This window comes from Biomphalaria glabrata, chromosome 1 (assembly GCF_947242115.1).
Source record: "Biomphalaria glabrata chromosome 1, xgBioGlab47.1, whole genome shotgun sequence".
NCBI lineage: Eukaryota > Metazoa > Mollusca > Gastropoda > Planorbidae > Biomphalaria > Biomphalaria glabrata.
The window spans coordinates 3,244,079-3,269,979 of record NC_074711.1 but is presented as its reverse complement, the minus strand read 5'-3'; the positions used below and the strand labels follow the sequence as shown (position 1 = coordinate 3,269,979).

The 25,901-nt window shown below is 37.6% G+C and overlaps 1 protein-coding gene across 1 annotated transcript; it reads right to left on the bottom strand.

Annotated features, from left to right (window-relative positions):
* Positions 1-25,901, bottom strand: LOC106079478 (amiloride-sensitive amine oxidase [copper-containing]-like). Its single transcript, XM_056007323.1, has 4 exons — positions 25,282-25,901; positions 10,514-10,682; positions 7,138-9,123; positions 1-2,560 (listed from the first exon to the last, which is right to left on the bottom strand). The coding sequence occupies exons 2-4, from the start codon at positions 10,535-10,537 to the stop codon at positions 2,135-2,137; spliced, it is 2,436 nt and encodes an 811-aa protein (XP_055863298.1). The 5' UTR covers positions 10,538-10,682; positions 25,282-25,901; the 3' UTR covers positions 1-2,134.

Below are 25,901 nucleotides of genomic sequence, written 5' to 3'. Positions count from 1 at the left end.
CACAAATGAGATTGGACGATAGCTCTCTGAGCATGCTATAAGCAAGAAAGTAGCGCTATATAAAAGCTATAATTATTATTATCACTTAACTATGATAAATTGATCTTGATCTGGTTTCTATAAGGAACTGAAAAAGTTTTGTCTCTATTTAACTACCATGTCTATGTTGTGTTAGAACTGTGTTCCACACACGAGGGGTCTAACAATGACTGAGCACGATGTCTTCATTGAGGGTTCAGCTCACCACAGACCTGCCAGCCTCACAACAAGGGGGTCTGTGGGCTAATTACACCCTATCATTACTAGGCATACAGCTGGTAATGCCTATCATAATTTGAAATAATTATTTCATAATTGGATGTACAGGAGTAGAACATTTCAATCATGACTAACAAGCAAACGAACATGTGTGTGTGTGTGTGTATATATATATATATATATATATATATATATATATATATATATATATATATATATATATATATATATATAATTAAATAGTAATATATTTATTTTGCAATCACTCCCATTTTTCCCTAGTTTCATTTTCTTACATTTTTACTTTGTAAGTAAGCAAAGTTTCCCTTTGCGATATATAGGGAATAGTAAAGGTGGTTGGTCATTGTGCTGGCCTCATGACACCCTCATTAACCGTGGGCCACAGAAACAGATGACCTTTACATCATCTGCCTCATAGATTGCAAAGTCTGAAAGACAGAACTAAATTTTTTTTTTACGCATATATATGTATTAACTTAGTATTGCTTATTAATTTGAGACTTCGACTCTACAAAGTCATTTGTTTTCCTGACTGATTCAGGCAACCCATTCCATGATCTAATGACACTAGGAAAGATAGAGAACTTATATGAATTTGTCCTAGCATATGTGATAAGAAATATGCCTTTATATTTGTGCCTTCAATGTAATAAAATGACAAATCAAAAGATAGATATCTATTACTGTCATTGGCTTACATTCAAAATTTGGGACAATCCATTGAAAGGGAGCCAGTGATTTAGATGAACTAGTCAGTTATTAAGAATCACTTATTAATAAGAACTTATCTTATTCATGGTAAACCAGTAACACAGACTAAAAATGAAAAATACCTAGGTGTTATAATAAATGAAAACCTATCATGGAATCCCCATATTGACGAAAAAACTATTTAAAAATCAAACAAAGCATTAGGGTTTATTAAAGGAAATTAGTACAAATAAAATAAGAACATAAAACTAAAATGTTATTTAACCTTGGTTAGGCCAATAATAGAATATGCATCCTCTGTTTGGAACCCCTTCAACTTAAGAAAACATTTGAAACTGGAGCAGTCACAAAATAGAGCAGTGAGATTCATAACAAACGAATATTCACATTTGACTAGAGTAACACCTTTAGTAAAATCACTAAATTTAGAAAGTCTTCAGAATAGAAGACTTAAAAGTAAAGTAGCAATTATACATAAAACAGTGAACCATAATCTTCAAATACAAAAACAAAACATAATAAAATACTCAGAAAGACACAAAGATGTAGGCACATTCCTTGTTCCATATGCTAGGACTAATTTGTACAAATGCTCCTTCTTCCGTAGTGCTATTAATCCATGGAATTGGTTGCTGTAATCATCTTCTTCTTTGAAGTAACGTCTACATTTCATACGATAAGATCACTCTAGGGAGATTATTTATTAATTGTGTGTGTGGGGGTATTTAGTAGGATTCATGAACTAATTTCATGCCCATCATCCCTTTAGTAGAACTGTTTAGTTAATTAGGATCACCCATTTATTGATGGCCAACCAGAAATGGCAACAACTTAAGGAGGACGATTATGGTTTTCAAATCCATGTTACCTAAAGAAGAACTAATGACTTTTAAGTTTTTAAAATTTTGCTTATCTACGTTTGCATAAACTAATAACTAAATGCTAAATCACACTCTACCAAAAAAATGTTATAATATATGCACTGTTTGCCGCCCGATTAATTAGATCTATATAATATTACACATAAATAAACTCATAGCAACATAAAAAGGATTGGATTATTTACAAAACGTGAAGCAAGTAAACAAAATATTTTACGAGGAATGGATGAATAAGTAAACTCTAAATACATTCTAAGAAATACCTAAACTTCTGCAGCTTCTACATCACCATGGAAACTGCGTGTACTGGTCTCTTTCTGGTAACACTTTGGTTCACTAATGTCTGTTCCAAATGAATTAAACACTCGCTCAGCATTCACGCCAGCGGATTTTTGTTTCTTCCCTATTAGAAGAGCGTCACTGACCGCCATACTTGGGCAATGGTCAAAGAAGTTATATGGTATCAGCATTACACTACACTGGTTGGCTGCGGTGCTAATGCTAGGCACGTCTTCTGCGTGGGGGATATGGTAAAGGCCAGAAGTGACCCAGGCCACTATGTCAGTGTCCACAATGGTGTCGTTATCCTCTAGATACCTGGAGAAGTCAAGCACTGGATCGAAAGGATCTCCTTGGGCGAAGATAGAGGAGCTGCTGTCTTCAGTGTCCTTGTATTTAGTCACCGCCATCTGGAAGTACAAGAAACATTTGTTTTTGTAGAATTGGCAGTTTAAAAACATATGTGATAATAATAATAATTTAATTTATAGAGCGCTGTCAACAAATAAAATGTAAGCTCAAGGCGCTGTGATAACAGAAATGTGAGAGCTAAAATGACAAACTAATCTAAAGAAGCTTTGAACAGATAGGTCTTATTGTTCTTCTTGAATGTAGTGTTAGCATGTGGTCTGTCTGTATCCACAATTCATAATCATATTTGTTAAATGATCAGAGGGTTAGAATCAGAGGATTAGCTATAGAATTATTTATGAGTTAGTTATTTGTGCTGGAGGGGGGGGGGCATTGGGTAGGCCATAGGGGAACATTAAGGAATTCAAGGGCTTCACTCTGTAGATGCTAAACAAGCAAAATATATATATATATATTTTTTGTAAAACAAAAGCGAATCTAAGGGAAGAATCACAAAATCACTGTAACATCAATACTGCACGAATAACATCCCTTTTTAATTATCACTACTTGATAACTAATTGGGTTAGGCCAGATCCGATCATATTTAACAACGGAGTCAACAAAAACGCTAGCTGTGGCATTCATACTCTCCCGCCTTGACTACTGCAACGCCGTGCTAGCAGGTATACCTGATGACAAAATAGCCAAGCTGCAACGTATTCAGAACAACGCCGCTCGAATTGTCTTTAGAAAAACTAGACGAGATTCTGCTACTATGCTCGTGCGCACGCTCCATTGACTTCCCGAGAAAGCTAGAATAGAATCGATTACAAGGTCGCCACACTTTGTCATCAGTCTATATATAACAATGAGATGCCCTTGTACCTTAGCGAACTGATTACTCCATATTTCCCCCAGAGAGCCCTGCGCTCAAAGGACTCAACACTTCTAGTGGTGCCACGTTTCTCCCTCAAAAGCTACGGTCTGCGTTCTTTTTCAGTGCACGGACTAAAGGTCTGGAACTCACTCCCCATTGATCTTAGACAGACAACATGCTACACCACTTTTAAGAAGAACATTAAGATCTATCTGTTTAAAACTTTGTTAGATTAATTGTCACTTTAGCTGTCGTGTTTGTGTTTGTAATGTTATTACAGAGCCTTAAGCCTACATTTTGTTTGTTAACAGCGCTTTATAAATAAATAAAATTATTATTATTATTTTATTAATATATTTTATTGCTTTATTTATTGTTATTGACTAGCCTATGTATAAATAAGCAAAACTTCAACTTGATCCGAGAGTGGGAGAAAAAAACGTGTAGCCTACAAAAGGTATTTAGGGAAATAACTCCACATATACAGACACATATCTCAATAAGTAGCATTTAGTTCCCTTATTAGATACCAAACAAAAAAAATATTATCAAAAATTAATTAACTAATCGGTAATTTTTTTTTATTGATTCATGTTTTGTTAGGTACAAAAATAATTGTGTAAAGTTTCAACTTGATCCAAAAATGGGTGTGGGAAAAATCACCTACAAACACTGTATCAGACAGAGTGAAAATAAGCTATATAAAAATCTGAAAAATAGAAAGGGAATGCTACTCAGGTTGCTCCGATAGACAATCTGATGTAACAATATACATGGATGGCTGCCTGGTCGTGCGGTTTGCGCACTGGACTGTCGTTCGGATTTATCGACGGTCGAGGGTTCAAACCCTGCCCGCTCCCATCCCGCGTCGTCCTGCGGGAGGTTTGGACTAGGAAGTAAACTATCTTCAACTCTGAAGGAACATCCGAAACATGTAAAACATTTTACAAACAAACAAAACATGTGAAGGCACCTTTCGATTTGGAGGCTTTTATTTTGCTAGGTTTTCACTAATTATCCCAAATGGATACATGGATATGTCCACATAGAACCCTATAATGATGGACATTCTATTCAGAAGACCATTGCCACAAATTCGTGTCTCAAAAGCAAGTCGCCAAACACACTTATCGCTTCTTTAACTAAGATTTAGCCAGTTTCTATTACATGACCTAGATCTAGGTCTTTTGTCACGTGCTCTTTTCGCCAGTGAGAGAAGAGTTTTTGTTGTTTAATTTTATTTATTTTTTTTGGTATGGACAAAGTGTGTCACGTGGGTCAGGTGCGGCCTTAGGCAAACTAGGCAGCCACATAGGGCTTCCGCGCAGTACTAAAAAATTACAGGAAAAAAAAAACTGCGAAAACTAAAACTAAGACTGAGACTAAGACTGAGACTAAGACTGAGACTAAGACTGAGACTAAGACCGAGACTGAGACTAAGACTGAGACTGAGACTGAGACTAAGACTAAGACTAAGTCTGAGACTAAGACTAAGACTGAGACTAAGACTGAGACTAAGACTACTGAGACTGAGACTAAGACTAAGACTGAGACTGAGACTAAGACTAAGACTGAGACTAAGACTGAGACTAAGAGTGAGACGAAGACTGAGACTAAGACTGAGACTAAGAGTGAGACGAAGACTGAGACTAAGACTGAGACTGAGACTAAGAGTGAGACGAAGACTGAGACTAAGACTGAGACTAAGACTAAGACTGAGACTAAGACTAAGACTGAGACCATGACTAAGATACATGACATACACATTAATAAAACAGACACAACATAAAGAGTACATTCAGCGACTACACACGGGCATCTTGGTCCCTTTCATGTTTCCTGATCAACGAGTGGCGGTGATATAGTCTGACCGACTGAGGTACGAACGAGTTTTTGTATCGCTCTGTTCTTGTCCTGATTGACAGCAGTCGCCCACTACGCGACGACCTGACCTAGTCCTGATGAGCGGGCGGCCGCCCCCTTCCAAGATTTTTCCGATTTTTCTTGGACAATTTTTGTTCAAAAAGTTCCTTTAAATTTGGTAATGATGCCCCTTTTTATATCAGTTCTCAAACTTAGTAGAGCACTATGACTCTATGTTAACTAGTCAAACTTACAAAAGTACGGAAATTGTGTTATACGAATTATTATTTTTCGATTTAGATAGCCTATAGACCTGCAGGTTTTTAATAAATTACGTAATTATATTTTTTTCACTCTTTCTTTATATTTAAAAAAAAAAATTCATATGGGGCCACCATATTCACTTCGCTGAATGCCTCCAATTATCCAAGGCCGGCCCTGCGTAGACTGTCGATTTCATAATGATTTAATATTCATGTCAATCACAACTCGCCAATTATACTTAGTTTTCTATATAATTTCAATATTAAATACCCGATCGTTATCCAATATACATAGACTCATTCAACAACTAAATTTTCAAAACGCAAACATATTAATTAATCTCCAAACTCTCCCATAGAAGAAAAACTCTGATTTGGAAACCACTGCGCGGTTCATCTCTTTATGGAGACAGCTTGCCCCCCAATGCGCTGGGCGGCGCGGGAGGACCTAAGTCTAAGTCTAAAGCGCGGTTCTTCATATAGGATTACTGATCTGAGCCCCACAACAGAATGAAGAAGAGTCATGTCAATACGAATTAGAATAAAGGATTCTTGCCAAATTTTGTGTAACAATGAGTAGTGAATGGTTTTGAGTTTTCTTCTCTGTAAAAGCGAATATTTTGTATATGTGACGAAGATGTGTCTGTGCATATAAAATGTCGAAATTGGTTACTACTTTATACATACATATATACTAATACATACATACATACACACATACATATAATGGTGTCATATAGAGCTATATATATATATATATATATATATGTATGGCTCCTTTTGTCTCGAAAGGCAATGGATGCGCCCAAATGAGTCACTGGTTTTGGCTTAATCTTGAGACGGGGCAGAATCTGGTGTGGCTAATCAAGCCAATTCTAGAACGGCAGACTTTGCCACAATTCGTACATGTGTATGCCTCTGATTTAGGGCTAGCAGACAGGGCAGCTTTCTTTTTATCCCTCTTGATTAAAGCCGCTTCAATTCTTTTGTTCTCAGCAAGGGTTGTCCCAGCACGCACACTCTGTCTCCATGCACTCCGGTCTTTGGCTATGTTTTCCCACATACTTTCGCTGATGCCTGAGGCTCTCATGTCTCGCTTGCAGACATCTCTATATGTTAGTCTTGGGCGGCCCTTGGGTCTGACTCCTTCCACAAGCTCAGCATATAAGATATCTTTCGGGATTCTACCATCTGGCATGCGGGTGACATGTCCGAGCCAGCGTAATCTTCTTTGTGTCAGGAGAGCATACATGCTGTTCATATTGGCTAATCTTAATAGTATATATAATATATATATATATATATATATATATAGCTTCATTTCGTTAAAGTTGATAGTTGCCCTCTCCTGCAAAAGTTATCACCACATCTTATGAAGTTTGATTAGCAGTGTATCGATGGGTTGATTTTTATTTTTTGTTTCAAAGCAGTACCAACTGGCAGAGAACGCAACTTTAAAATAAATGTAGGCCTACATTTCGGATGGATTAGGCATGAAATTAATTGTGATGTTTTATTCCACCCTTATTCTAGGCAACAAAATTAATGGAAATCAAATTTTAAGGACGCAGATATAACCTATTATATCTACTGCTCTCAAAAGAACTAGTTATAAATAATTTGATCTTACCTGATACCTGGCCCATGATGCAGCATTGGTCACCACTGAGTCTTGCAACAAGAACTTGCTCATGTCTTTGTTGACGATCCTGTAGCCCCTGGATGTGCCGAACTTGTTAGTCTCCAGCATGTTGTAGATGATGTGGTGTTGTGGCTGGTCAAAGTCGTACGCCACGCTGGCGCCTGCCTCGTCCTCCTTCAGGCTGGCCTGAAATTTGAGCTGCGTTTTATTCAGGGTGCTCTCGTACCAGAAGCTGGTGTCGAACTCCGTGGTCATGTCCAGGGTCTGGTATCTGTTGTCCAGAGACTCGATATCCAGGTCAATCTTCCAATGAAACAAGTGCTGATGAAGATTGCCGCGGACGCTGTTGTGAATGCGGTTGCCATAAGGACGCTGGCCGGCAAGATCGTAGGAAGCCTGGATGTAGCCAGTGAGTGAGATTTTCATCTCCATTGTACCGTCTAGGTGAAAGACATAGTCTAGAATATAGTCACAACTCCAAAGGCTTATAATGGTTCTTACAACAAGACTGCTAGCTACAAGGCCTCCATAAGACTGGAACTTGCCATCTCTAGAGTGGGAATAATGTCTTCGCAGAGGCACGCTGGATGTTTGCTCAAAAACACATATGGAGTTCTTATATCTCAAAGGCGCATCCGTGTTTGCAAAGTGAAAGGCGTCAATGAATGTGGCTGTGGCTGGGCAGTCTACTCCTGGAACTAACTCGTAGGAAGATGCTCCAAGAAGCCATGAGAGACCGTAGAGACCCAACCAAGACGTCTCTGGACTGTAGCCCGTGTAAAAAGCGGTGATGTCCTGGAGAGAGATCTCATAGGCGATAGACTCACCCTGGAAGTAGAGGTCCATGATTTGTAAACCCGTAGTGGACTTCATATGAAATGTAAAGGCCCAGCCGAAATATTGAACAAACTGATCTTCTATAGAATATCTATGTCCTTCAGGTTCTATAAGCCGAGGCCCTCTGAGAGGCGAATCAAATGACTGGTGACCTCTTTTGGAAAATGTTGAAAACTGCGCGTCTACATTATCCATTATGTTCTTGATTTTACGCAAAGTCCCTTCCTTGTATCTTTCCACCAGATCTTCAATTTCATAAAATAATTGACCGTTGTATATCAACCTGGACACTGTCCACGTCGAAGGGAATGGGCTGTGATGATCGATTTGAATGGCAAAACCCAGAGGGTGGAGATAGAAACCCACCGTTTCCCTGTACGCCCAGTACCAAGTCATCCGCTCCCCACTTGATGTTCCCCTCGGGGCGAAGTCTTCAAACATTATGCAATCCTTGTGTGGGGTGCAGTTGTGATACGTTAAGCCGTAGCTTTCTCGAAACAAATCATGGAGCTCTTCTGTTACTTTGTACAAAAACGATTTCAACTGCGCCCTCTCTATGGCGTCTACGGGGCGGCTGGTAAAAGGAACAGGTACCCGCCGGTAGGCTGGACTTGTCACAAGCCGATGGTACGTGGGTTTCGGAAGTGGTCCTACTAGAAACTCATCGATGCGAGGTGGCTCCGTATTGCCTCTGTAAACCGTTACTTTGGCTGCTCTGCTGGGCTTCCGCTCGGCCCCCTTCTGAAATTTGATCACTGCGTCCTTGAGTGGATTTTGCAAAGTGATCATGTAGATGTAACTGGAGTTGACAGTGGCGGAAGCGAAGGGAGTTAAACCCAGGCGCTTTTGACCCAGCAAATAATCTCTGACTGCTATCATTTCCTTTGGGCTTAAATCACTAAATATCCCAGGCTTGGCTAGATTCCGCCCGCTGTTGTCCAGACCACTTGGGCAGTACGGGGGAGTGGTCTTGATGACTACCGTTATAGCCAGGGCTATGGCCAGAAGGATGAGCAAAAAGATGGCCACAGCGGCCAGGATACGCACGATGAGCCAACATCGCCACGATATGACCACATTGGACGGTCGACGTGGTGCCTTCTTTGACACCACGGCGATCTTCTCTTCCATGTCATTCTGAAAAAAAAATCGACATGCATCTTTTATTTCTGCTGGTAATCGAATACAGACCTAAAAAAAGACTTTCAAAGTATAAAAGTATGCAAACGTGACATGAAGTTCTTGGAAATCGATTCTAACGACTGGGAAAAAGTGGCATTGGATAGCTTCACAACGGCGGCGAGGTGGCTGAGTGGTAAAGCGCTTGGCGTCCGAACTGAGGGTTCGAATCCTGGTGAAGACTTGGATTTTGAATTTCGGGATTTTAGGGCGCCTATGAGTCCACCCAGGGTACCTGATATAAGTTGGGGAAAAGTAAAGGCTGGCCGAATGACAACTTTGTTAACCGTGGGCCACAAAAAACAGACGACCCTTACATCAGCTGCACCATAAGATCGCAAGGTCTGAAAGGGATACTTTACTTTACTTGTATAGATCCACACGGAGAGCGAGCTTAAAGGAAGGGTCCCGGATCGCAGATGCCATATACACAACAGTAGTAGAAAGAAGGGTGAAAGTGCCACGGCGCAGGGTGATTACAGATGACGGCTACTGTGTTGCCCTATTTAGTCACACAAGAAGTTGCAAATGGAAAAGATTGTCTCTCGAGCCGTAAAATGCCACAGAAGAAATAAATATAAAAGATATTGAAACAGATTGTCAAATCTTAAAGCGTTAAAAATGTTTGTTAAACACATTGTGTATTGTTCTTAAAAAAAAAATGAAGATTATGACATCACCATAGACATTCTAGCACAAACCAGCTGCAGGGTTCTAACTCAAGAACATCGCGATGACATTCCGAAGTGCATTCTGCGAGTTTATGACGTGCAAAAAATGTTAGCACTTATCTATATATTTTTTTTTAACTCTGTTAAGTAGCAACCATTTCCGACCCAGACTTATGTAGGCCGAATAAGGCCTAATAGTTAAAGTAGTCTAAATATAAGACTTTCTATTAGCATCCATTCATCGTTTTAGCCACCAATATAAACAAATAGTATTAGAGCAGCGGTTCTCAACCTTTTAAGCTCGGCGACCCCTTTTTACAATCCCCCACTCTGCCGCGACCCCCCCCCCCCACATACACACAGCAATAGAAGAGTGGACACTAATAATCCATATTTTTATAGGCGACCCCTGGCTAATGGTCAATCGACCCCCAAGGGGGTCGCGACCCACAGGTTGAGAACCCCTGTATTAGAGGGTGACACCGGTGCCTCAGAGAGTTCATGACTAGATTGACACATGAATACGTGTAGGTCGTAATTATCTTCTCTTTTGAAGCAACCTCTTAAATTTGTAAATAAGATCTAGATCCTAAATTTTTTTTGGAAAAGAAAAGAGAGAGAAAGAGAGAGAGAGGGAGGGAGAGAGAGAGAGAGAGTGCAATACACAATAGGCTCACCATCAAGGCATTTTTCTGTTCCATAGCACTAAGAGACCCACACTTGATAGAGACTGACTGTGTTTAGACTGTGACCTGGGCATTGTCTGGTTTCTCCTATTTCACCGTGTCTAGTCACAGGCTGCTGACCAGCTGACCGATTGGTTTAGTGCAACACGGTTGAGTTAATCTGAAAAAAAAAAGTTTGAAACATTCTAATTTAATTAATGGCCTACATTTTTTTGTGTGTGTGTGTGATTTGTTTGCATATGTACATCGTCACTGAAGAAAACATTATTAATTAGTAACATTCTGTGAGTTTGTTTTTTAGACGTTTAATTTTATACATTTTCTTGTACCTGTTTTGTTATTTAAAATAAGTTATAGTTTCCTGGGGTGTGGCCAGAATTAAAACACACGTAACTCTTTATCTCCTAATCGACGATACCATCGTTGATTTTGACCTCATTAAATTAAATTAATGTTTGATTTTTTAAACTTGACTTTGAATTATATAAAAAGAGCACGCATTTCCTTTTAACTCTATACCACATACAACATTTTCTGACAACAAACAACAAAGCTATTGAAGCCCAATCATAACAGGGGTAGTGAAATTGTAATGAGCAAATGAAGAATTCCTTCAAAACGTGGAAAAATAATTGCGGAGAGAAAGAGTTAAAGGAAATAAATCATTACTGTTAGGCATATTCTCTTAACTCTTTCTCTCCTAACTGACGATACCAGCGTTGATTCCACCAGAATGTGGTAAATAATTATGGAGACAAAGAGTTAATTAACAATGCTCACTTGAGGAACTGTCTGATGACGTGGCAGGTTTGCACTGAAGGTTAACGAAAATCTTCTATGTTTGGTGACGCGAAGATGTCTGCATGGTCAGAGTGTCATAGGTGGACATCACAACAGGGTGTAATATCAGTGGCGTACCCCCAAATTTTTCATCATTCGGGGGCCCCGGGGGTTTGACCTCTTTGGAGGCCCCTGCATTTTGCGTAATATTTAATATTTAATGTAAAAACACTCATGTGGAGGCCCCCTCCAGTGGGGGCCCGGGGGGATTTTCGAATCCCCCCCCTCCTCCCCCCACTGTGTATTATTAATATTGTTATACATCTTGCACTCATTTTTCTCCCCCGAAAGTGCAGCTTTCTTATTTTATATGTAGGTACTCGGGCTCCAAATTCGGTCCATCAGTGTATCACATATATACATGCATGTAGCCTTGGGATTAGCCCGGTTTGTCAAGCTACTTTACAGAATATCTACCTCATATGCAGTTACCACGAGACAAGGCTCGACATCTGTTGGATACGATATACGATGACGATTTGTAGAGAAAGTGTGTGTGTGTGTGTGTGTGTGTGTGTAAAGGGAAGATAAATGAGTGTAGAAGGGAACACTGGGAGGTACTGTGTCTCTGGGCTATTTAATAAATATCGACCTGGAGTGAACAAGAGCAAGTCACGTGACTTAGAGAACAGTAACAAATAAACAAGCAAAATATAAAAAAAAAACTTTTTAAAAAAGAAAAAGGTTATCTGAGGGGACGAACAACATTTTATAACATTTCTTAATACTGTGAGATTTATTTCCCTTTTTCGATGTCAAAAAAGAATTACTTAGTGACCACTATTTAAATAACTAATTGGTCAATACTTTTACTGATTCATGTTTTGTTAGTAACAATGAATAAGTGTTTAAAGTTTCAACTTGATCCGGGACTAGGAAGTCGGAGAAATAAGGTGTTCAAAATTTGAACCAGACAGACAGAAAGACAGACAGAAAGATAGATGATTTAAGCTTTGTAAAAATAAAGGATTCCCCCCCCCCCTTCACATTAGTTGGAACACTGAGGCTTCTCTTCTTATCTTATATAATACAGACGTTACTTCAAAAAAAGAAGATGATTACGTCCTACGCGTCATGCATAGCAACGGCATAGGCGGCGCTTGGGTGTTATTGAAAAAAAAACACCAACAACCTGCCAGAGAATGCTACCAAATTACTGTTCTTTTCGACTGTTCCAGACTTGCTGAATTCCAATATGTCAGCTCTAGGAAGTCATATGCTGTTGATCTGTATGGTGACTGACGTAAGTGCATAGCGTACAACCAGATTTTCATCCATGGTGAATAGCTATCAACAGCAAGAGTTTGGAGCATTTTGGTGCCTAGAATAATAAGCTTATGTACTTTAAAGGTATAGGATAATTTTTGTTTTCACTTTTTAGCACTGCAGAAACACATTTCTAAGCTCTTCCGTTGGTAGCACATCCACACATTATACACACACATCAAAGAAATCACAGGTCCGCTTTATAAAAATGGCACAAATTAGCAATTAAAAAAAAAAAGCCTGTATGTGGGGTGGGGAGCTAACAAGCGGTCATAAAGCAGAGATCTCGGGCTTACAAAGTTCAGCAACTCTTGAGATAATTAGTCGGTAAATGGTATCAACATAGACATAAATAAATATAGACTGGCCGAAGGGAGTAACTTCATGTAACTTGAAAACATGTAGATCTATTGTATTCGGATTTCCGAATTATGAAAAATTGCATGATCTTCATTCTTAGAGATTAAGAAAAAAAAAAACACTAGTGAAAATAATGTAATACTTATATAGGTTATGGCTAAATAGATATGAAAACTTCACTTTTATACTTTTATCATAAAACTCATTAATCGGCCAGTCTATATTTATTTATGTCTATGGGTATCAATCAAGTTAGCCCCCCATGACATCGCTTATTGCATGTATGGTTCTATAAAATCTCTCCTGGTCTTCCTCGTTACATTCTCTTACATTTTGCTTGAGATTCTCTAATGCTGTCACATTTCTCCGTATCGCTTTCTCTTCTTGTTCAACGTCACGGTATTTTAGTTGCTCAAACGATGTGGACCGACTCTTTAAAATGTCCATGCCAACGAAGATCAGAAATACAGATGCAGTACAAAAGTGACCAACTTGACCATTGAGCTGATCGATATTTACTAGTTCTAATGTATCATGAACACTTGACGAGGCAGTAGGTCAATAGTGACCTACTATTGAGTGGGGGTAGAGTTGGATGAATATTTTATTGATTGATGATGGTAGGCTTTTACGCACAACAATCGTTAAAATAGCTGAATGGCACACTGACCTGGATAGAAAATCATCTTTTTTTTCTGCTATTAGTAAATTGACAACATATAGCTGTATGATAATCTACACCAGTGATGCCCAAAATACGGCCCGCGGGCCAGATCCAGATCCAAATGACTTTTAATAAAACGACAACATAAAAAAAGGCACTATAAAATAAATATGGCGGCATTATTGGTTCGAGTCGCAAATAAAAGATTGTTTAACTACGCCTAGAGATTGGAGGATCCATGTGAATATTGACCAAAAAGAGACCAAAAAATTGAGTCGGTTGTAACGCTATCTACACTGTTGCTCACATTTTAAGTAGAGAAATGAAGCTGTTTTCTGACGCGTCAAAAAAATATGTCAAATAACCTATTAATTAAATTCACAATTTCTACCAAAATAGTTTCAGAACAATTTCATTTCGTTTTTGAAACTTTTCGGTCATGTGGCCCGCGAGACGAGTGTCGGAAATTAAAACGGCCCGCTGGTCAAATTAGGTGGGGCATCACTGATCTACACTGTCAAACTGACGAATCTTTTTCTTTGTAATGGCCTCAAGAGTTGAGTGGAACATTCTTGGAACTCGATGCCCATGGAAGCTCTCCTCTATCGGCCTATCTAAACTGCTGTTCTGCCTGGCAGGGATCCAAGCAAAAATGTAATTAGTTGGGTAAGAATTGAGGCCAAAGGCCGAGCACACCAGGTAAACTCCCCGATATTTCTTCTATGTGCTACATAGCTATGGGGTCTGCCATAAAACGCTTCAGAGAGAACGGTCTGTGAATAGTGTTTGTAGGAGTTCTCTTCAATTCTCGCCAGTGTCCTTAATTGAACCTCATTTGGATGACTATGAATCAGCTGACCCAGTTTCTAAAGCTTTAAATAATTTGGTCACTTTGTTACTATTTGTTAGCCTATAAATCAGTCAGGCCAATTTGGATGATTTAAAAATAAAGTTTAGATGACGAGATATAAATGAAAATAACATTTTAAACAAGAAAAATACAAAAAAATTTTGAAAAAAAAAACAACCAAAAACAAAGCTTATATTAAGAGTAGTTGTAACAATTTGGACCAGTCATATAAGTAAATTTGTAATAGATCTAGACTAACAATAATGATCTATCATTTGTCAGGACCAGTTGGGAAAGTACATTTATTAAAGCATATTTTTAAAAAGTTGAACGACCTGAATTCGAACTAGAGGGTTCAAGCCTCAAAGCAAAACACTAACCACTGTGCCATCGAAGTGCTTATGAAAATAGAAGGTCTTATAGTTATCTATTGTTAGTTAAAACTTTAGAGCAGCGACCTATATCACTCTACATTACTCTACAAAGTATAAAGGGGGCTAATTCAACTTAAACCGCCTCATCAGTCTAGTAAATTTTTTCCCATGTTCGATACCAAACAAAATAATTAATTACCAATAGTAAATTAATTGGTTAATCTTTAAAAAATTGATTCTTGTTTTGTCAGGTAAAAGAAAAAAAGTTGGCAAAATTTCAACTTGATCCGAGATTGGGTGTGGGAGAAATAACGTGCATTAACTTATGGCCAGACAGACAGACATACAGAGTTGATATAAACTTTGTACAAATAACTTTAAAATAGAATATGGCGTTTCAAATTTTAAATGTTAATTTTTTTTTTTTTTAAATGGGTGAGGGTGTAAACTATAACGCCAAGTATTTGGAATTTGGAGCATTTTAAACAGATTTTAAAAATGTTTGAAATTTTATTTAAAGAAGATGAAATGCTTGGCCTCGAGAACCACATCACATTCCTAGCATTCATCCGTCAAGAAACGAAAAAAAAAAAAAAAAACCAGCAAAACCCTAGATCTCTATTGAGTGATTTACGATATCAAGGTCAGACGGTGTAGATAATTCTTTTTCACCTTCCATATTTTGAAATCATTTTCTAGCACTAGTCTTCCTTCTTTGTCTCTCTCTTTTTCCTTGGCTATTCTCAGCATTGAAGTCGAGAAAACATTAACCCCCGTTACAGGAACAGGATTCTAGCATTCGTCTTAGATCATCCCCCTTTTTTTTTTGTTTTGTTTTTTGCACTTAATAGACAAGAATTCCGCCCCTCCCTCCAGAAATGTGTGAATCATCAAACGAACGAAGACAAGGATTTTTTTCCAGAATAGATCTAAGTGAGTTTATACACTTTACATGCGCATGCGCAAACATGATATGGAAAAAAAAAAGCCTTTTTTTTTTTTTTTTTACACTTTTCTATTTAGTGCACATTGTGTGTGTCTGTGTGTTTTTACTATACCTCTATTCTAGTCACAACTTCATGGAGGAATCTGGACGCTGATCTCAAAAAAAAAAAAAAAGAAAAAGGCTTATCTTCTTATCTTCTTCTTATCTTATATAATACAGACGTTACTTCAAAAAAGAAGATGATTACGTCCTACGCGTCATGCATTTAGTCATGCATATTAACCAATGACTTAAATTCTGCCAAGTCACTGCTTTTCCTGGCTAGCTCAGGCAACCCATTCCATGCTCTAATAGCACTAGGGAAGAAGGAGTATTTGTACAAATTTGTCCTAGCATATGGGACGAGGAATGTGCCTTTATCTTTGTGTCTTTCAGAGTATTTTATTAAATTTTGTTTTTGTATTTGAAGATTATGGTTCAGTGTTTTATGTATGATTGCTACTTTACTTTTGAGCCTTCTGTCCTGAAGGCTTTCTAAATTTAGTGATTTTACTAAAGGTGTTACTCTAGTCAAATGTGAATATTCGTTTGTTATGAATCTCACTGCTCTATTTTGTGTCTGTTCCAGTTTCTTAATGTTTTCTTGAGTTGAGGGGTCCCAAACGGAGGATGCATATTCTATTATTGGCCTAACCAAGGTTAAGTAACATTTTAGTTTTATGTTCTTATTTGATTTATAGAAATTTCTTTTAATAAATCCTAATGCTTTGTTTGATTTTTTTGTAGTTTCATCAATATGTGGATTCCATGATAGTTTTTCATTTATTATAACACCTAGGTATTTTGCGTTTTTAGTCTGTGATACTGGTTTGCCATGAATAAGATAAGTGGAATTAATTTGTTTTAGTTTTTTTGTTACTCTTAACAACTGACATTTTTCTGGGTGGAAAGACATGCTCCAATTTGATTCCCATTTCTGTATTTCATCTAATTCTCTTTGTAAAATATCTGTGTCTTGTGTTGTTTTTATTGTTCTATATATTATGCAATCGTCTGCAAATAATCTGACTTTTGTTCCTGAACTAATGCAATTTGGTAAATCATTTATGTAAATTAAAAATAGTAGTGGACCCAAGACTGTACCTTGAGGTACACCTGAGTTTACTGTTATCGGTGTTGATTTAGAGCCATTTATTATTACAGTTTGTTCTCTCCCTATCAGAAAGTCTTTAATCCACTGATGCAGTGGACCATTAATGCCGAAATATTTTAATTTTTTAAGCAAACTATGGTGGTGAACTTTGTCAAAAGCCTTAGAAAAATCTAGTAAGATAGCATCTATTTGTTCACTATTATCTAAACCTTTTGAAAAATCATCAATTAGTCCTATTAGTTGTGTTTCACATGATCTATATTTCCTAAAGCCATGTTGGTATGGTGTGAGGACATTATGTTTGTCTAAGTGGTTTATGATGTTGCTACATATTATGTGTTCTAGGATTTTACATGTGATGCTGGTAAGTGATACTGGTCTGTAGTTCCCTGGGTCAGATTTTTCTCCTTTTTTAAATAGGGGGGTGACATTAGCTTCTTTCCAGTCCTTTGGTACTCTGCCCTGGTTAAGTGAAGCCTGAAAGAGTATTTTGAACACTGGGGCTAGCTCATTACTTAGTTCTTTGAGTAATCTAGCTGGAATACCATCAGGTCCAGAAGCTTTATTTGGTTTGGTGTTGGCTAATAGTTTTTGAATTCCATTTTCTTGTACTACTATATCTTCTATGTTGTCTACTTGGTTCAAATTCAGTAATATGTCTTTGTCTCCTGGGGTTGAGAATGCTGATGCAAAGTATTTGTTTAGAATGTTTGCTTTAGTTTCATTATCATTATGTATTATGTTATGTTCACTATTCAACAATTTTACTATAAATTTAGATCTAGTTTGACCGTAATCTTTTTTTCAAGTAAGAAATGAAATAAAAAAAATGTAAATTTGGCTAGAGATCTAGATCTAGGTATATTTCCAACATCGGTTTTGAAAGGTCTTTCGCGTTCTTGAAAAGGCTATCGCTTTCGGGAGTTCCAGAGTGTAAGGTATTATTGATTCAAGAGTTTAATAATTTAATGTTCAGGAAAACTTTGCGCATCGTCTTCTATCTTCTTATCTTATCCATATCTTATCTTATATAATACAGACGTTAATTCAAAAAAGAAGATGATTACGTCCTACGCGTCTACATTAAGTCATGCATATTAACCAAAGACTTAAATTCTGCCAAGTCACTGGTTTTCCTGGCTAGCTCAGGCAACCCTTTCCGTGCTCTAATAGCACTAGGGAAGAAGGAGCTTTTGTACAAATTTGTCCTAGCATATGGAACGAGGAATGTGCCTTTATCTTTGTGTCTTTCAGAGTATTTTATTAAATTTTGTTTTTGTATTTGAAGATTATGGTTCAGTGTTTTATGTATAATTGCTACTTTACTTTCAAGTCTTCTATCCTGAAGGCTTTCTATATTTAGTGATTTTACTAAAGGTGTTACTCTAGTCAAATGTGAATATTCGTTTGTTATGAATCTCACTGCTCTATTTTGTTTCTGTTCTAGTTTCTTAATGTTTTCTTGAGTTGAGGGTTCCCAAACGGAGGATGCATATTCTATTATTGGCCTAAATCTAGATTTAAATGCTATTATCATTGGAATATTATAAAAGTGTACTAGATCTAGATTCGCTTAACCAGGAAACTTTCTCGGGGAAAAAGGGGGGGGGGGTACCAAAAAATTCCATTGTTTTTTAATCTAAAAATCGTTAGTTTTAAAGAGAAAAAAAATGCTTTATAAGTTTTAAAAAGGATCGAGGTGTTGTCTTATTTAATTAAATGTATTGCCTTTCTAGTGTTTTTCTTTGTTTCCCATAGACTGGGATGACTGGCAGGATGGCTGCCTGGTCGTGCGGTTTGCACGCTGGACTGTCGTTCAGATTCATCGATGGTCCCGGGTTCAAACCCTGCCCGCTCCCATCCCCCGTCGTCCTGCGGGAGGTATGGACTAGGAAGTAATTATCTTCAGCTCTGAAGGAACATCCGAAACATATAAAACAAACACAAACATAGACTTAGAAATAGAGGTCTGTGGTTACATTAATGATAGGTTGAAATTGATTCGCTTTATGTATTAAATTAAAAATTTAAAAAGCTCTTGTTAGAAAATGAGGAACCCAATAAATATGTAATGATAATGCCATTGTTGTGTTTTGTTTTTCATTCGAAGATCCTTGTTGTACCTCGCCCTTCACATGAATAGGCAAGCTGAATATTTTTGCCGCACCTAAAAATCTGTTAAGAATGCCTTTATAGGCTAAGCAATATCTCTCGACACTGAAATCAGACTGATGCTCTCCTAGGTCACGATAAGATTAGATAGAGAGTCCATTGATTCAATCGTTGAACTCCTTGTGTTGATAACATAAACAGACATTCAAAATGATTCAAGACATCAGATTTTAAAATCAGGTTACTTAGAAATATTTGGACCCAACCACCTTAAAAATAGGCTAATATTCTACCAGGCTCGTCAGCTACTTATGAATTACTATTATATTAATTTTAGAGATTATTTTACCTTTAACAATAAGAGATTCAATTCATGGCAAAATAATATAAGAATGGATCATGTGTGGTGCCCCAACGGTTCAACAGACTAAGTCACTCAAGGTTCAAGTTGAACACATGTGACATAGATTATCTCTATCATTAACACATAGATTATCTCTATCATTAGCACATAGATTATCTCTATCATTAACACATGTAACTCCCCCCCCCTCCCAACATAACGGTCACTGGCCTCAGAGGTTAAAAAATGGTTATTATAAAGAACTTGATAAATGCTTTACATTAACGCGCCCTCGAAATTCTGCATTAGACTTTATAGATGTAGGCCTATGTTTTATATTCGAATTAAGACAACCCCACAATCCCTAGTCGATAAGGAGCGCTAATTGCTCCAGGATTCCCAACATTTTTAGGCCAAACTTTTCATTGTCAATCACCAAGCTGTTCTTTTTTATTTTTAAATTTTCAAATACCAAGCTTTTTATTTTAAACTCCATTGAACTTGTCTACCTGTCTATCAAGACCACGGTCGAGGTTATAGAAAAACTTCAACCAAATACTGGGAGTTAATTATCTCAAATAATATTTAAATAACTGTCAAATTTCGGAATAAGCGTCGATCCTACATACTACATAGCCTTTTAAAACAAAACTGCATTGTCATTCTTTCGCGACCAAATTTTACTTCAAAAACATTTTTTGTAAAATTACCGTAATAGTAGATTCAAAAGTACCGTAGCAATTTGTTAATTTTCCAGTCAAGTGACGGGACAACATGGGCTATACTTTATACTCGGGAAGGATGGGGTTGTATATAGTTTATACTCGGGAAGGATGGGGTTGTATATACTTTATACTCGGGAAGGATGGGGTTTATACACGGGAAAGGTAGGGGTGTATATAGTTTATACACGGGAAGGGTGGGGGTGTATAAAGTTTATACACGGGAAGGGTGGGGGTGTATATAGTTTATACACGGGAAAGGTAGGGGTGTATATAGTTTATACACGGGAAGGGTGGGGGGTGTATAAAGTTTATACACGGGAAGGGTGGGGGTGTATATAGTTTATACACGGGAAGGATGGGGGTGTATATAGTTTATACACGGGAAGGATGGGGATGTATATAGTTTATACACGGGAAGGATGGGGATGTATATAGTTTATACACGGGAAGGATGGGGGTGTATATAGTTTATACACGGGAAGGATGGGGGTGTATATAGTTTATACACGGGAAGGATGGGGGTGTATATAGTTTATACACGGGAAGGATGGGGGTGTATATAGTTTATACACGGGAAGGATGGGGGTGTATATAGTTTATACACGGGAAGGATGGGGGTGTATATAGTTTATACACGGGAAGGATGGGGGTGTATATAGTTTATACACGGGAAGGATGGGGGTGTATATAGTTTATACACGGGAAAGGTAGGGGTGTATATAGTTTATACACGGGAAGGATGGGGGTGTATATAGTTTATACACGGGAAGGATGGGGATGTATATAGTTTATACACGGGAAGGATGGGGGTGTATATAGTTTATACACGGGAAGGATGGGGATGTATATAATTTATACACGGGAAGGATGGGGGTGTATATAGTTTATACACGGGAAGGATGGGGGTGTATATAGTTTATACACGGGAAAGGTAGGGGTGTATATGAAGTACTCTTGTGAATCCTATCATAACATTAGGCTTTAAAACTATTATCTTACAGATGTTCTTTAAAGACAATTCAATCCTACGCGTACCCGTGTGTCTCTCTAGTTCCGCATGTTAATTAGTTAATTAATGCTACATCGTTTGTTTTCATGGCTGATTCATGCCACCCTCGGCATGCTTTAATGGCGCTAGGGAGAAAAGAATATGCCAACTTATAAGAATTAGTCTTAGCATATGGAATAGGAAATGTCCTTTTATTTTTATGTCATTCTTAGAAACACTTGGTTTGAACTAATGGACCTATATGTGTTTGTGTTTCTGTGTGAGAGAGAGAAAGACAGAGACAGAGAATCGAGGAAGAGTGTTGCAATGACTCAATCAAGATTAATCATTGACTCTTCCTCTATATCAGGGGTTCTCAACCTGTGGGTCGCGACCCCCTTGGTGGTCGATTGACGATTTTGCCAGGGGTCGCTTAAGACCATCGAAAATATGGATTGTTATTATCTATTCTTCTATTGCTGTATGTGTGTGTGTGGGAGGGGAGGGTCGCATCAGAGTGGGGGATTGTAAAAAGGGGTCGCCGAGCTTAAAAGGTTGAGAACCGCTGCTCTATATCGTTAAGTACAAAATATGTCCATTACTTCCTAGAATCTCAAAGACAGCCCGACTAGGAAGTAGTGAAGGGAAGGGCAGGGGTATTAGAGGAAGGGGAAAAAAAGATCATATATTTATTTGACATTCAATCTATGAACAGAGTACTTCCGTTACACACATACATAGTACTAATAGATAACAGTGAATCTCTTGTTTCACTATATCATTGTTCTCTCATACAAACATATTACTAGATTTAAATGGGAACTAACCAATAACTTGAATAGCACACAGAAACTTTCTCTATCACCATTTTATTGTAGTAAAGTTGTTCAGTTATTTAGAGCACATCCATGAGTTCAGGCCTAGTAGGTGTAGCAATGTTTATTCTTCTAGTGAGTAGTATTTTAATCTCTACAATCTACACGGACATTGTGCGAACGCTAAAATAAAACATAGAAATTAGGCACTTTTCAGAACACCTAAAACATAAATTGTGCACCTTTCAAAACACATACACAGAAACTGTGCACTCACAAAAAAACTGTGTACTTTTCAAGACACATATGACAGAAATTGTGCATTCTTCAAATCACATACACAGAAACTCAAGACACATATGACAGAAATTGAGCACTTTTCAAAACACATACACAGAAACTCAAGACACATATGACAGAAATTGAGCACTTTTCAAAACACATACACAGAAACTCAAGACACATATGACAGAAAATTGAGCACTTTTCAAAACACATACACAGAAACTCAAGACACATATGACAGAAATTGTGCACTTTTCAAAACACTTACACAGAAACTGCACTCACAAAAACTGTGCACTTTTCAAAACACATAGGCCTACACAGAAACTGTGCACTCACAAAAACTGCGTACTTTTCAAGACACATATGACAGAAATGGTGCACTTTTCAAAACACATAGGCCTACACAGAAACTGTGCACTCACAAAAACTGCGTACTTTTCAAGACACATATGACAGAAATTGTGCACTTTTCAAATCACATAGGTCTACACAGAAACTGTGCACTCACAAAAACTGCGTACTTTTCGAGACACATATGACAGAAATTGTGCAATTTCAAAACATATACACAGAAACTGTGCACTCACAAAAACTGTGTACTTTTCAAGACACATATGACAGAAATTGTGCAATTTTCAAAACACATATACAGAAACTGTGCACTCACAAAAACTGTGTACTTTTCAAGACACATATGACAGAAATGGTGCACTTTTCAAAACACATACACAGAAACTCAAGACACATATGACAGAAATTGAGCACTTTTCAAAACACATACACAGAAACTGCACTCACAAAAACTGTGTACTTTTCAAGACACATATGACAGAAATGGTGCACTTTTCAAAACACATAGGCCTACACAGAAACTGTGCACTCACAAAAACTGCGTACTTTTCAAGACACATATGACAGAAATGGTGCACTTTTCAAAACACATAGGCCTACACAGAAACTGTGCACTCACAAAAACTGCGTACTTTTCAAGACACATATGACAGAAATTGTGCACTTTTCAAATCACATAGGTCTACACAGAAACTGTGCACTCACAAAAACTGCGTACTTTTCGAGACACATATGACAGAAATTGTGCAATTTCAAAACATATACACAGAAACTGTGCACTCACAAAAACTGTGTACTTTTCAAGACACATATGACAGAAATTGTGCACTTTTCAAAACACATAGGCCTACACAGAAACTGTGCACTCACAAAAACTGAGTACTTTTCAAGACACATATGACAGAAATTGTGCACTTTTCAAAACACATACACAGAAACTGTGCACTCACAAAAACTGAGTACTTTTCAAGACACATATGACAGAAATTGAGCTTTTTACAAAACATGTAAACACATGCACAAACTGCAGACGTAAAAGCCCAAAGTAAACGATATCTAGATCTATATATACCGGTAATATACAATACTGTAAGACACAAAGGAATTATGAGTAATTTGCTAAAGCAATATCCGGAATGATTCAGGTCAGCATTATCGATCCATTAAAGGCTTTCAAATATCCCAAGGCTATGGTCGTAGTCTTGCTATTCTTTAGTTGAATGGACTACAATCGTGCACTGCTGGGCAATGAATGTATCTCATATTGAACAGTTTTAACCCACATGGGAATGCTAGTCGATACAGACAAATGACCCACATAGAAACCGAATTCTGTTTGGATAGAGACTGATGGTCAATAGAACAAGACTAACCCCCCCCTCCTTTCTGTGCGCCTGCACTTTCTACACTGCCATAAGTCCTGTTCTGATCTGTGTGACTTAACTCTTTCTCTCCCAACTGACGATACCAACGTTGATTCCATCAGAACGTGTTAAATAATAACGGAGAGAAAGAGTTAACAACATTGCTGCATTTTTTTGGATGTGTGGCTGGGTGGCGAAAAACAGCTGCCTATCAAGGGGGCTCGAGATCAAAACCCGACTCGAGCTGAGTTGAGTTTGCTGGGCGTCTAAAGGCAGCAGATACCCCCCTCTCCCCACCGATCCATAAAAAGAGATTGGACCTTATGGCCTTAACATGCTACTAAGCAAGAAAGTTGCGTTATAAAAAAAAAGATCATTGAAAGAAATTATTATTATAAGAGATATCCGAGAACAGAATTTAGAATTCTGGGTGTGATAGTAAATTTTGTTTAAAAAAAAAATAACGCAACAGTATACAAGTAATGTATACTCCATAAGTTATTAATGAAAACTCTTTCCCAGCCGTGGCCAAGTCAAGGCCATCTAAAATATGTTCATCACAGCATACTGGTGGTTCAGCTTGGCTGCCCATCCTAACACAGCGGAGTGGGGGAGAGCCTAATGGGTCTGGTCTTTGTTGACGAGGGTGAATTTAATTTGCCATAGTTCTGTCCATACTAAAACTAGCCTTCACAGCTGGACGCTCATGACTATACATTGATCTAGATTTAGATATACACATTTTTCGTAAGTTATACAACTTATAGGCCTACTAATATTTCACACTAGATATATTAAATAAAGTTTAGTTGACACCCCAAGGCTGTGCATAGAGTCCACTAGTTAGTCTATTCCAATTGTCACGCAGTAGAATTATTTCTTTGAGTGGCCTACTAGATCTGGATCTCTATCTCAATAGACTACTATACTAATAGATATAGATTCTAGATTTAAACTTTAAACATTTCTTGTATACGGTGTTCTGCTGATGCCTGTACACTTCACTATTTAACATCTCTATTATTGTCTACATTAACAGTACTAACACAATAACCCCTAACCCCTCACCGCCACCTAACATTTAGTTTAATGTGAGACAAGTCTAAGAGGCACATATGATTCCATCGACCGCCCAACCCCCAGGCCCATCTTAAATGTGAGTGCTAACATTGAGAATTCTCAAACTCAAAGCTTGGCGATAACTTGACCTTTATCATCTGTTGCTTAAGTTACATACTCTTTGCGGTGTTACAGTACCGCCTACTAACACGTGACTTAGATCAGATAATAGTAGATTTAAAAAAAAAAATCCAAACTCACCTTCAAAGCCGTAACGGTTTCATTTTGTAACACAGCTCACTGTGTGACTATCCAACAACACTCTGTGAGCACGGCAGCCAAATCGATAGAAGTCAAACATCCAAAAACTCGGTCAATATTGGCACGAGGGCCAGGTTTCGTTGAATTTAAGAATACTGCATTCGAATCAATATTTCCAAATAACTATTTGAAATAAAAATTTGGCCAACACACTTTTTATATTTGGTTCAGAAAATACAATTTACTATTAGATCTAGAAGTACAGAAGAATAAAATAGAAATTAGAATAGATCTACATTTAAAGAGATTTACTTTATGATATTTAGTTCCAAGTGGTTTGTCTTCTGAGTTGAAATTTTAAAGTAAGCAGACTTTATGAATTAAACAAATGCTACACAATTGAATATAGATTTTCTATTATTTTTACCCTAAGAAATAATGAGAAAAAAAGAACGCCCTGTTATCTTATTCAGATCTAACAGCTGACGACACTGCTCTACATAAGAACGACCGATACATAAAAATAAATTCCCCCCACTACATGTACACAAGGGGGGTAACTTTATTGTACGTAGACTAAACAAGGGAGGACAGAACGAAAGAAAAGAACATTCATAGAC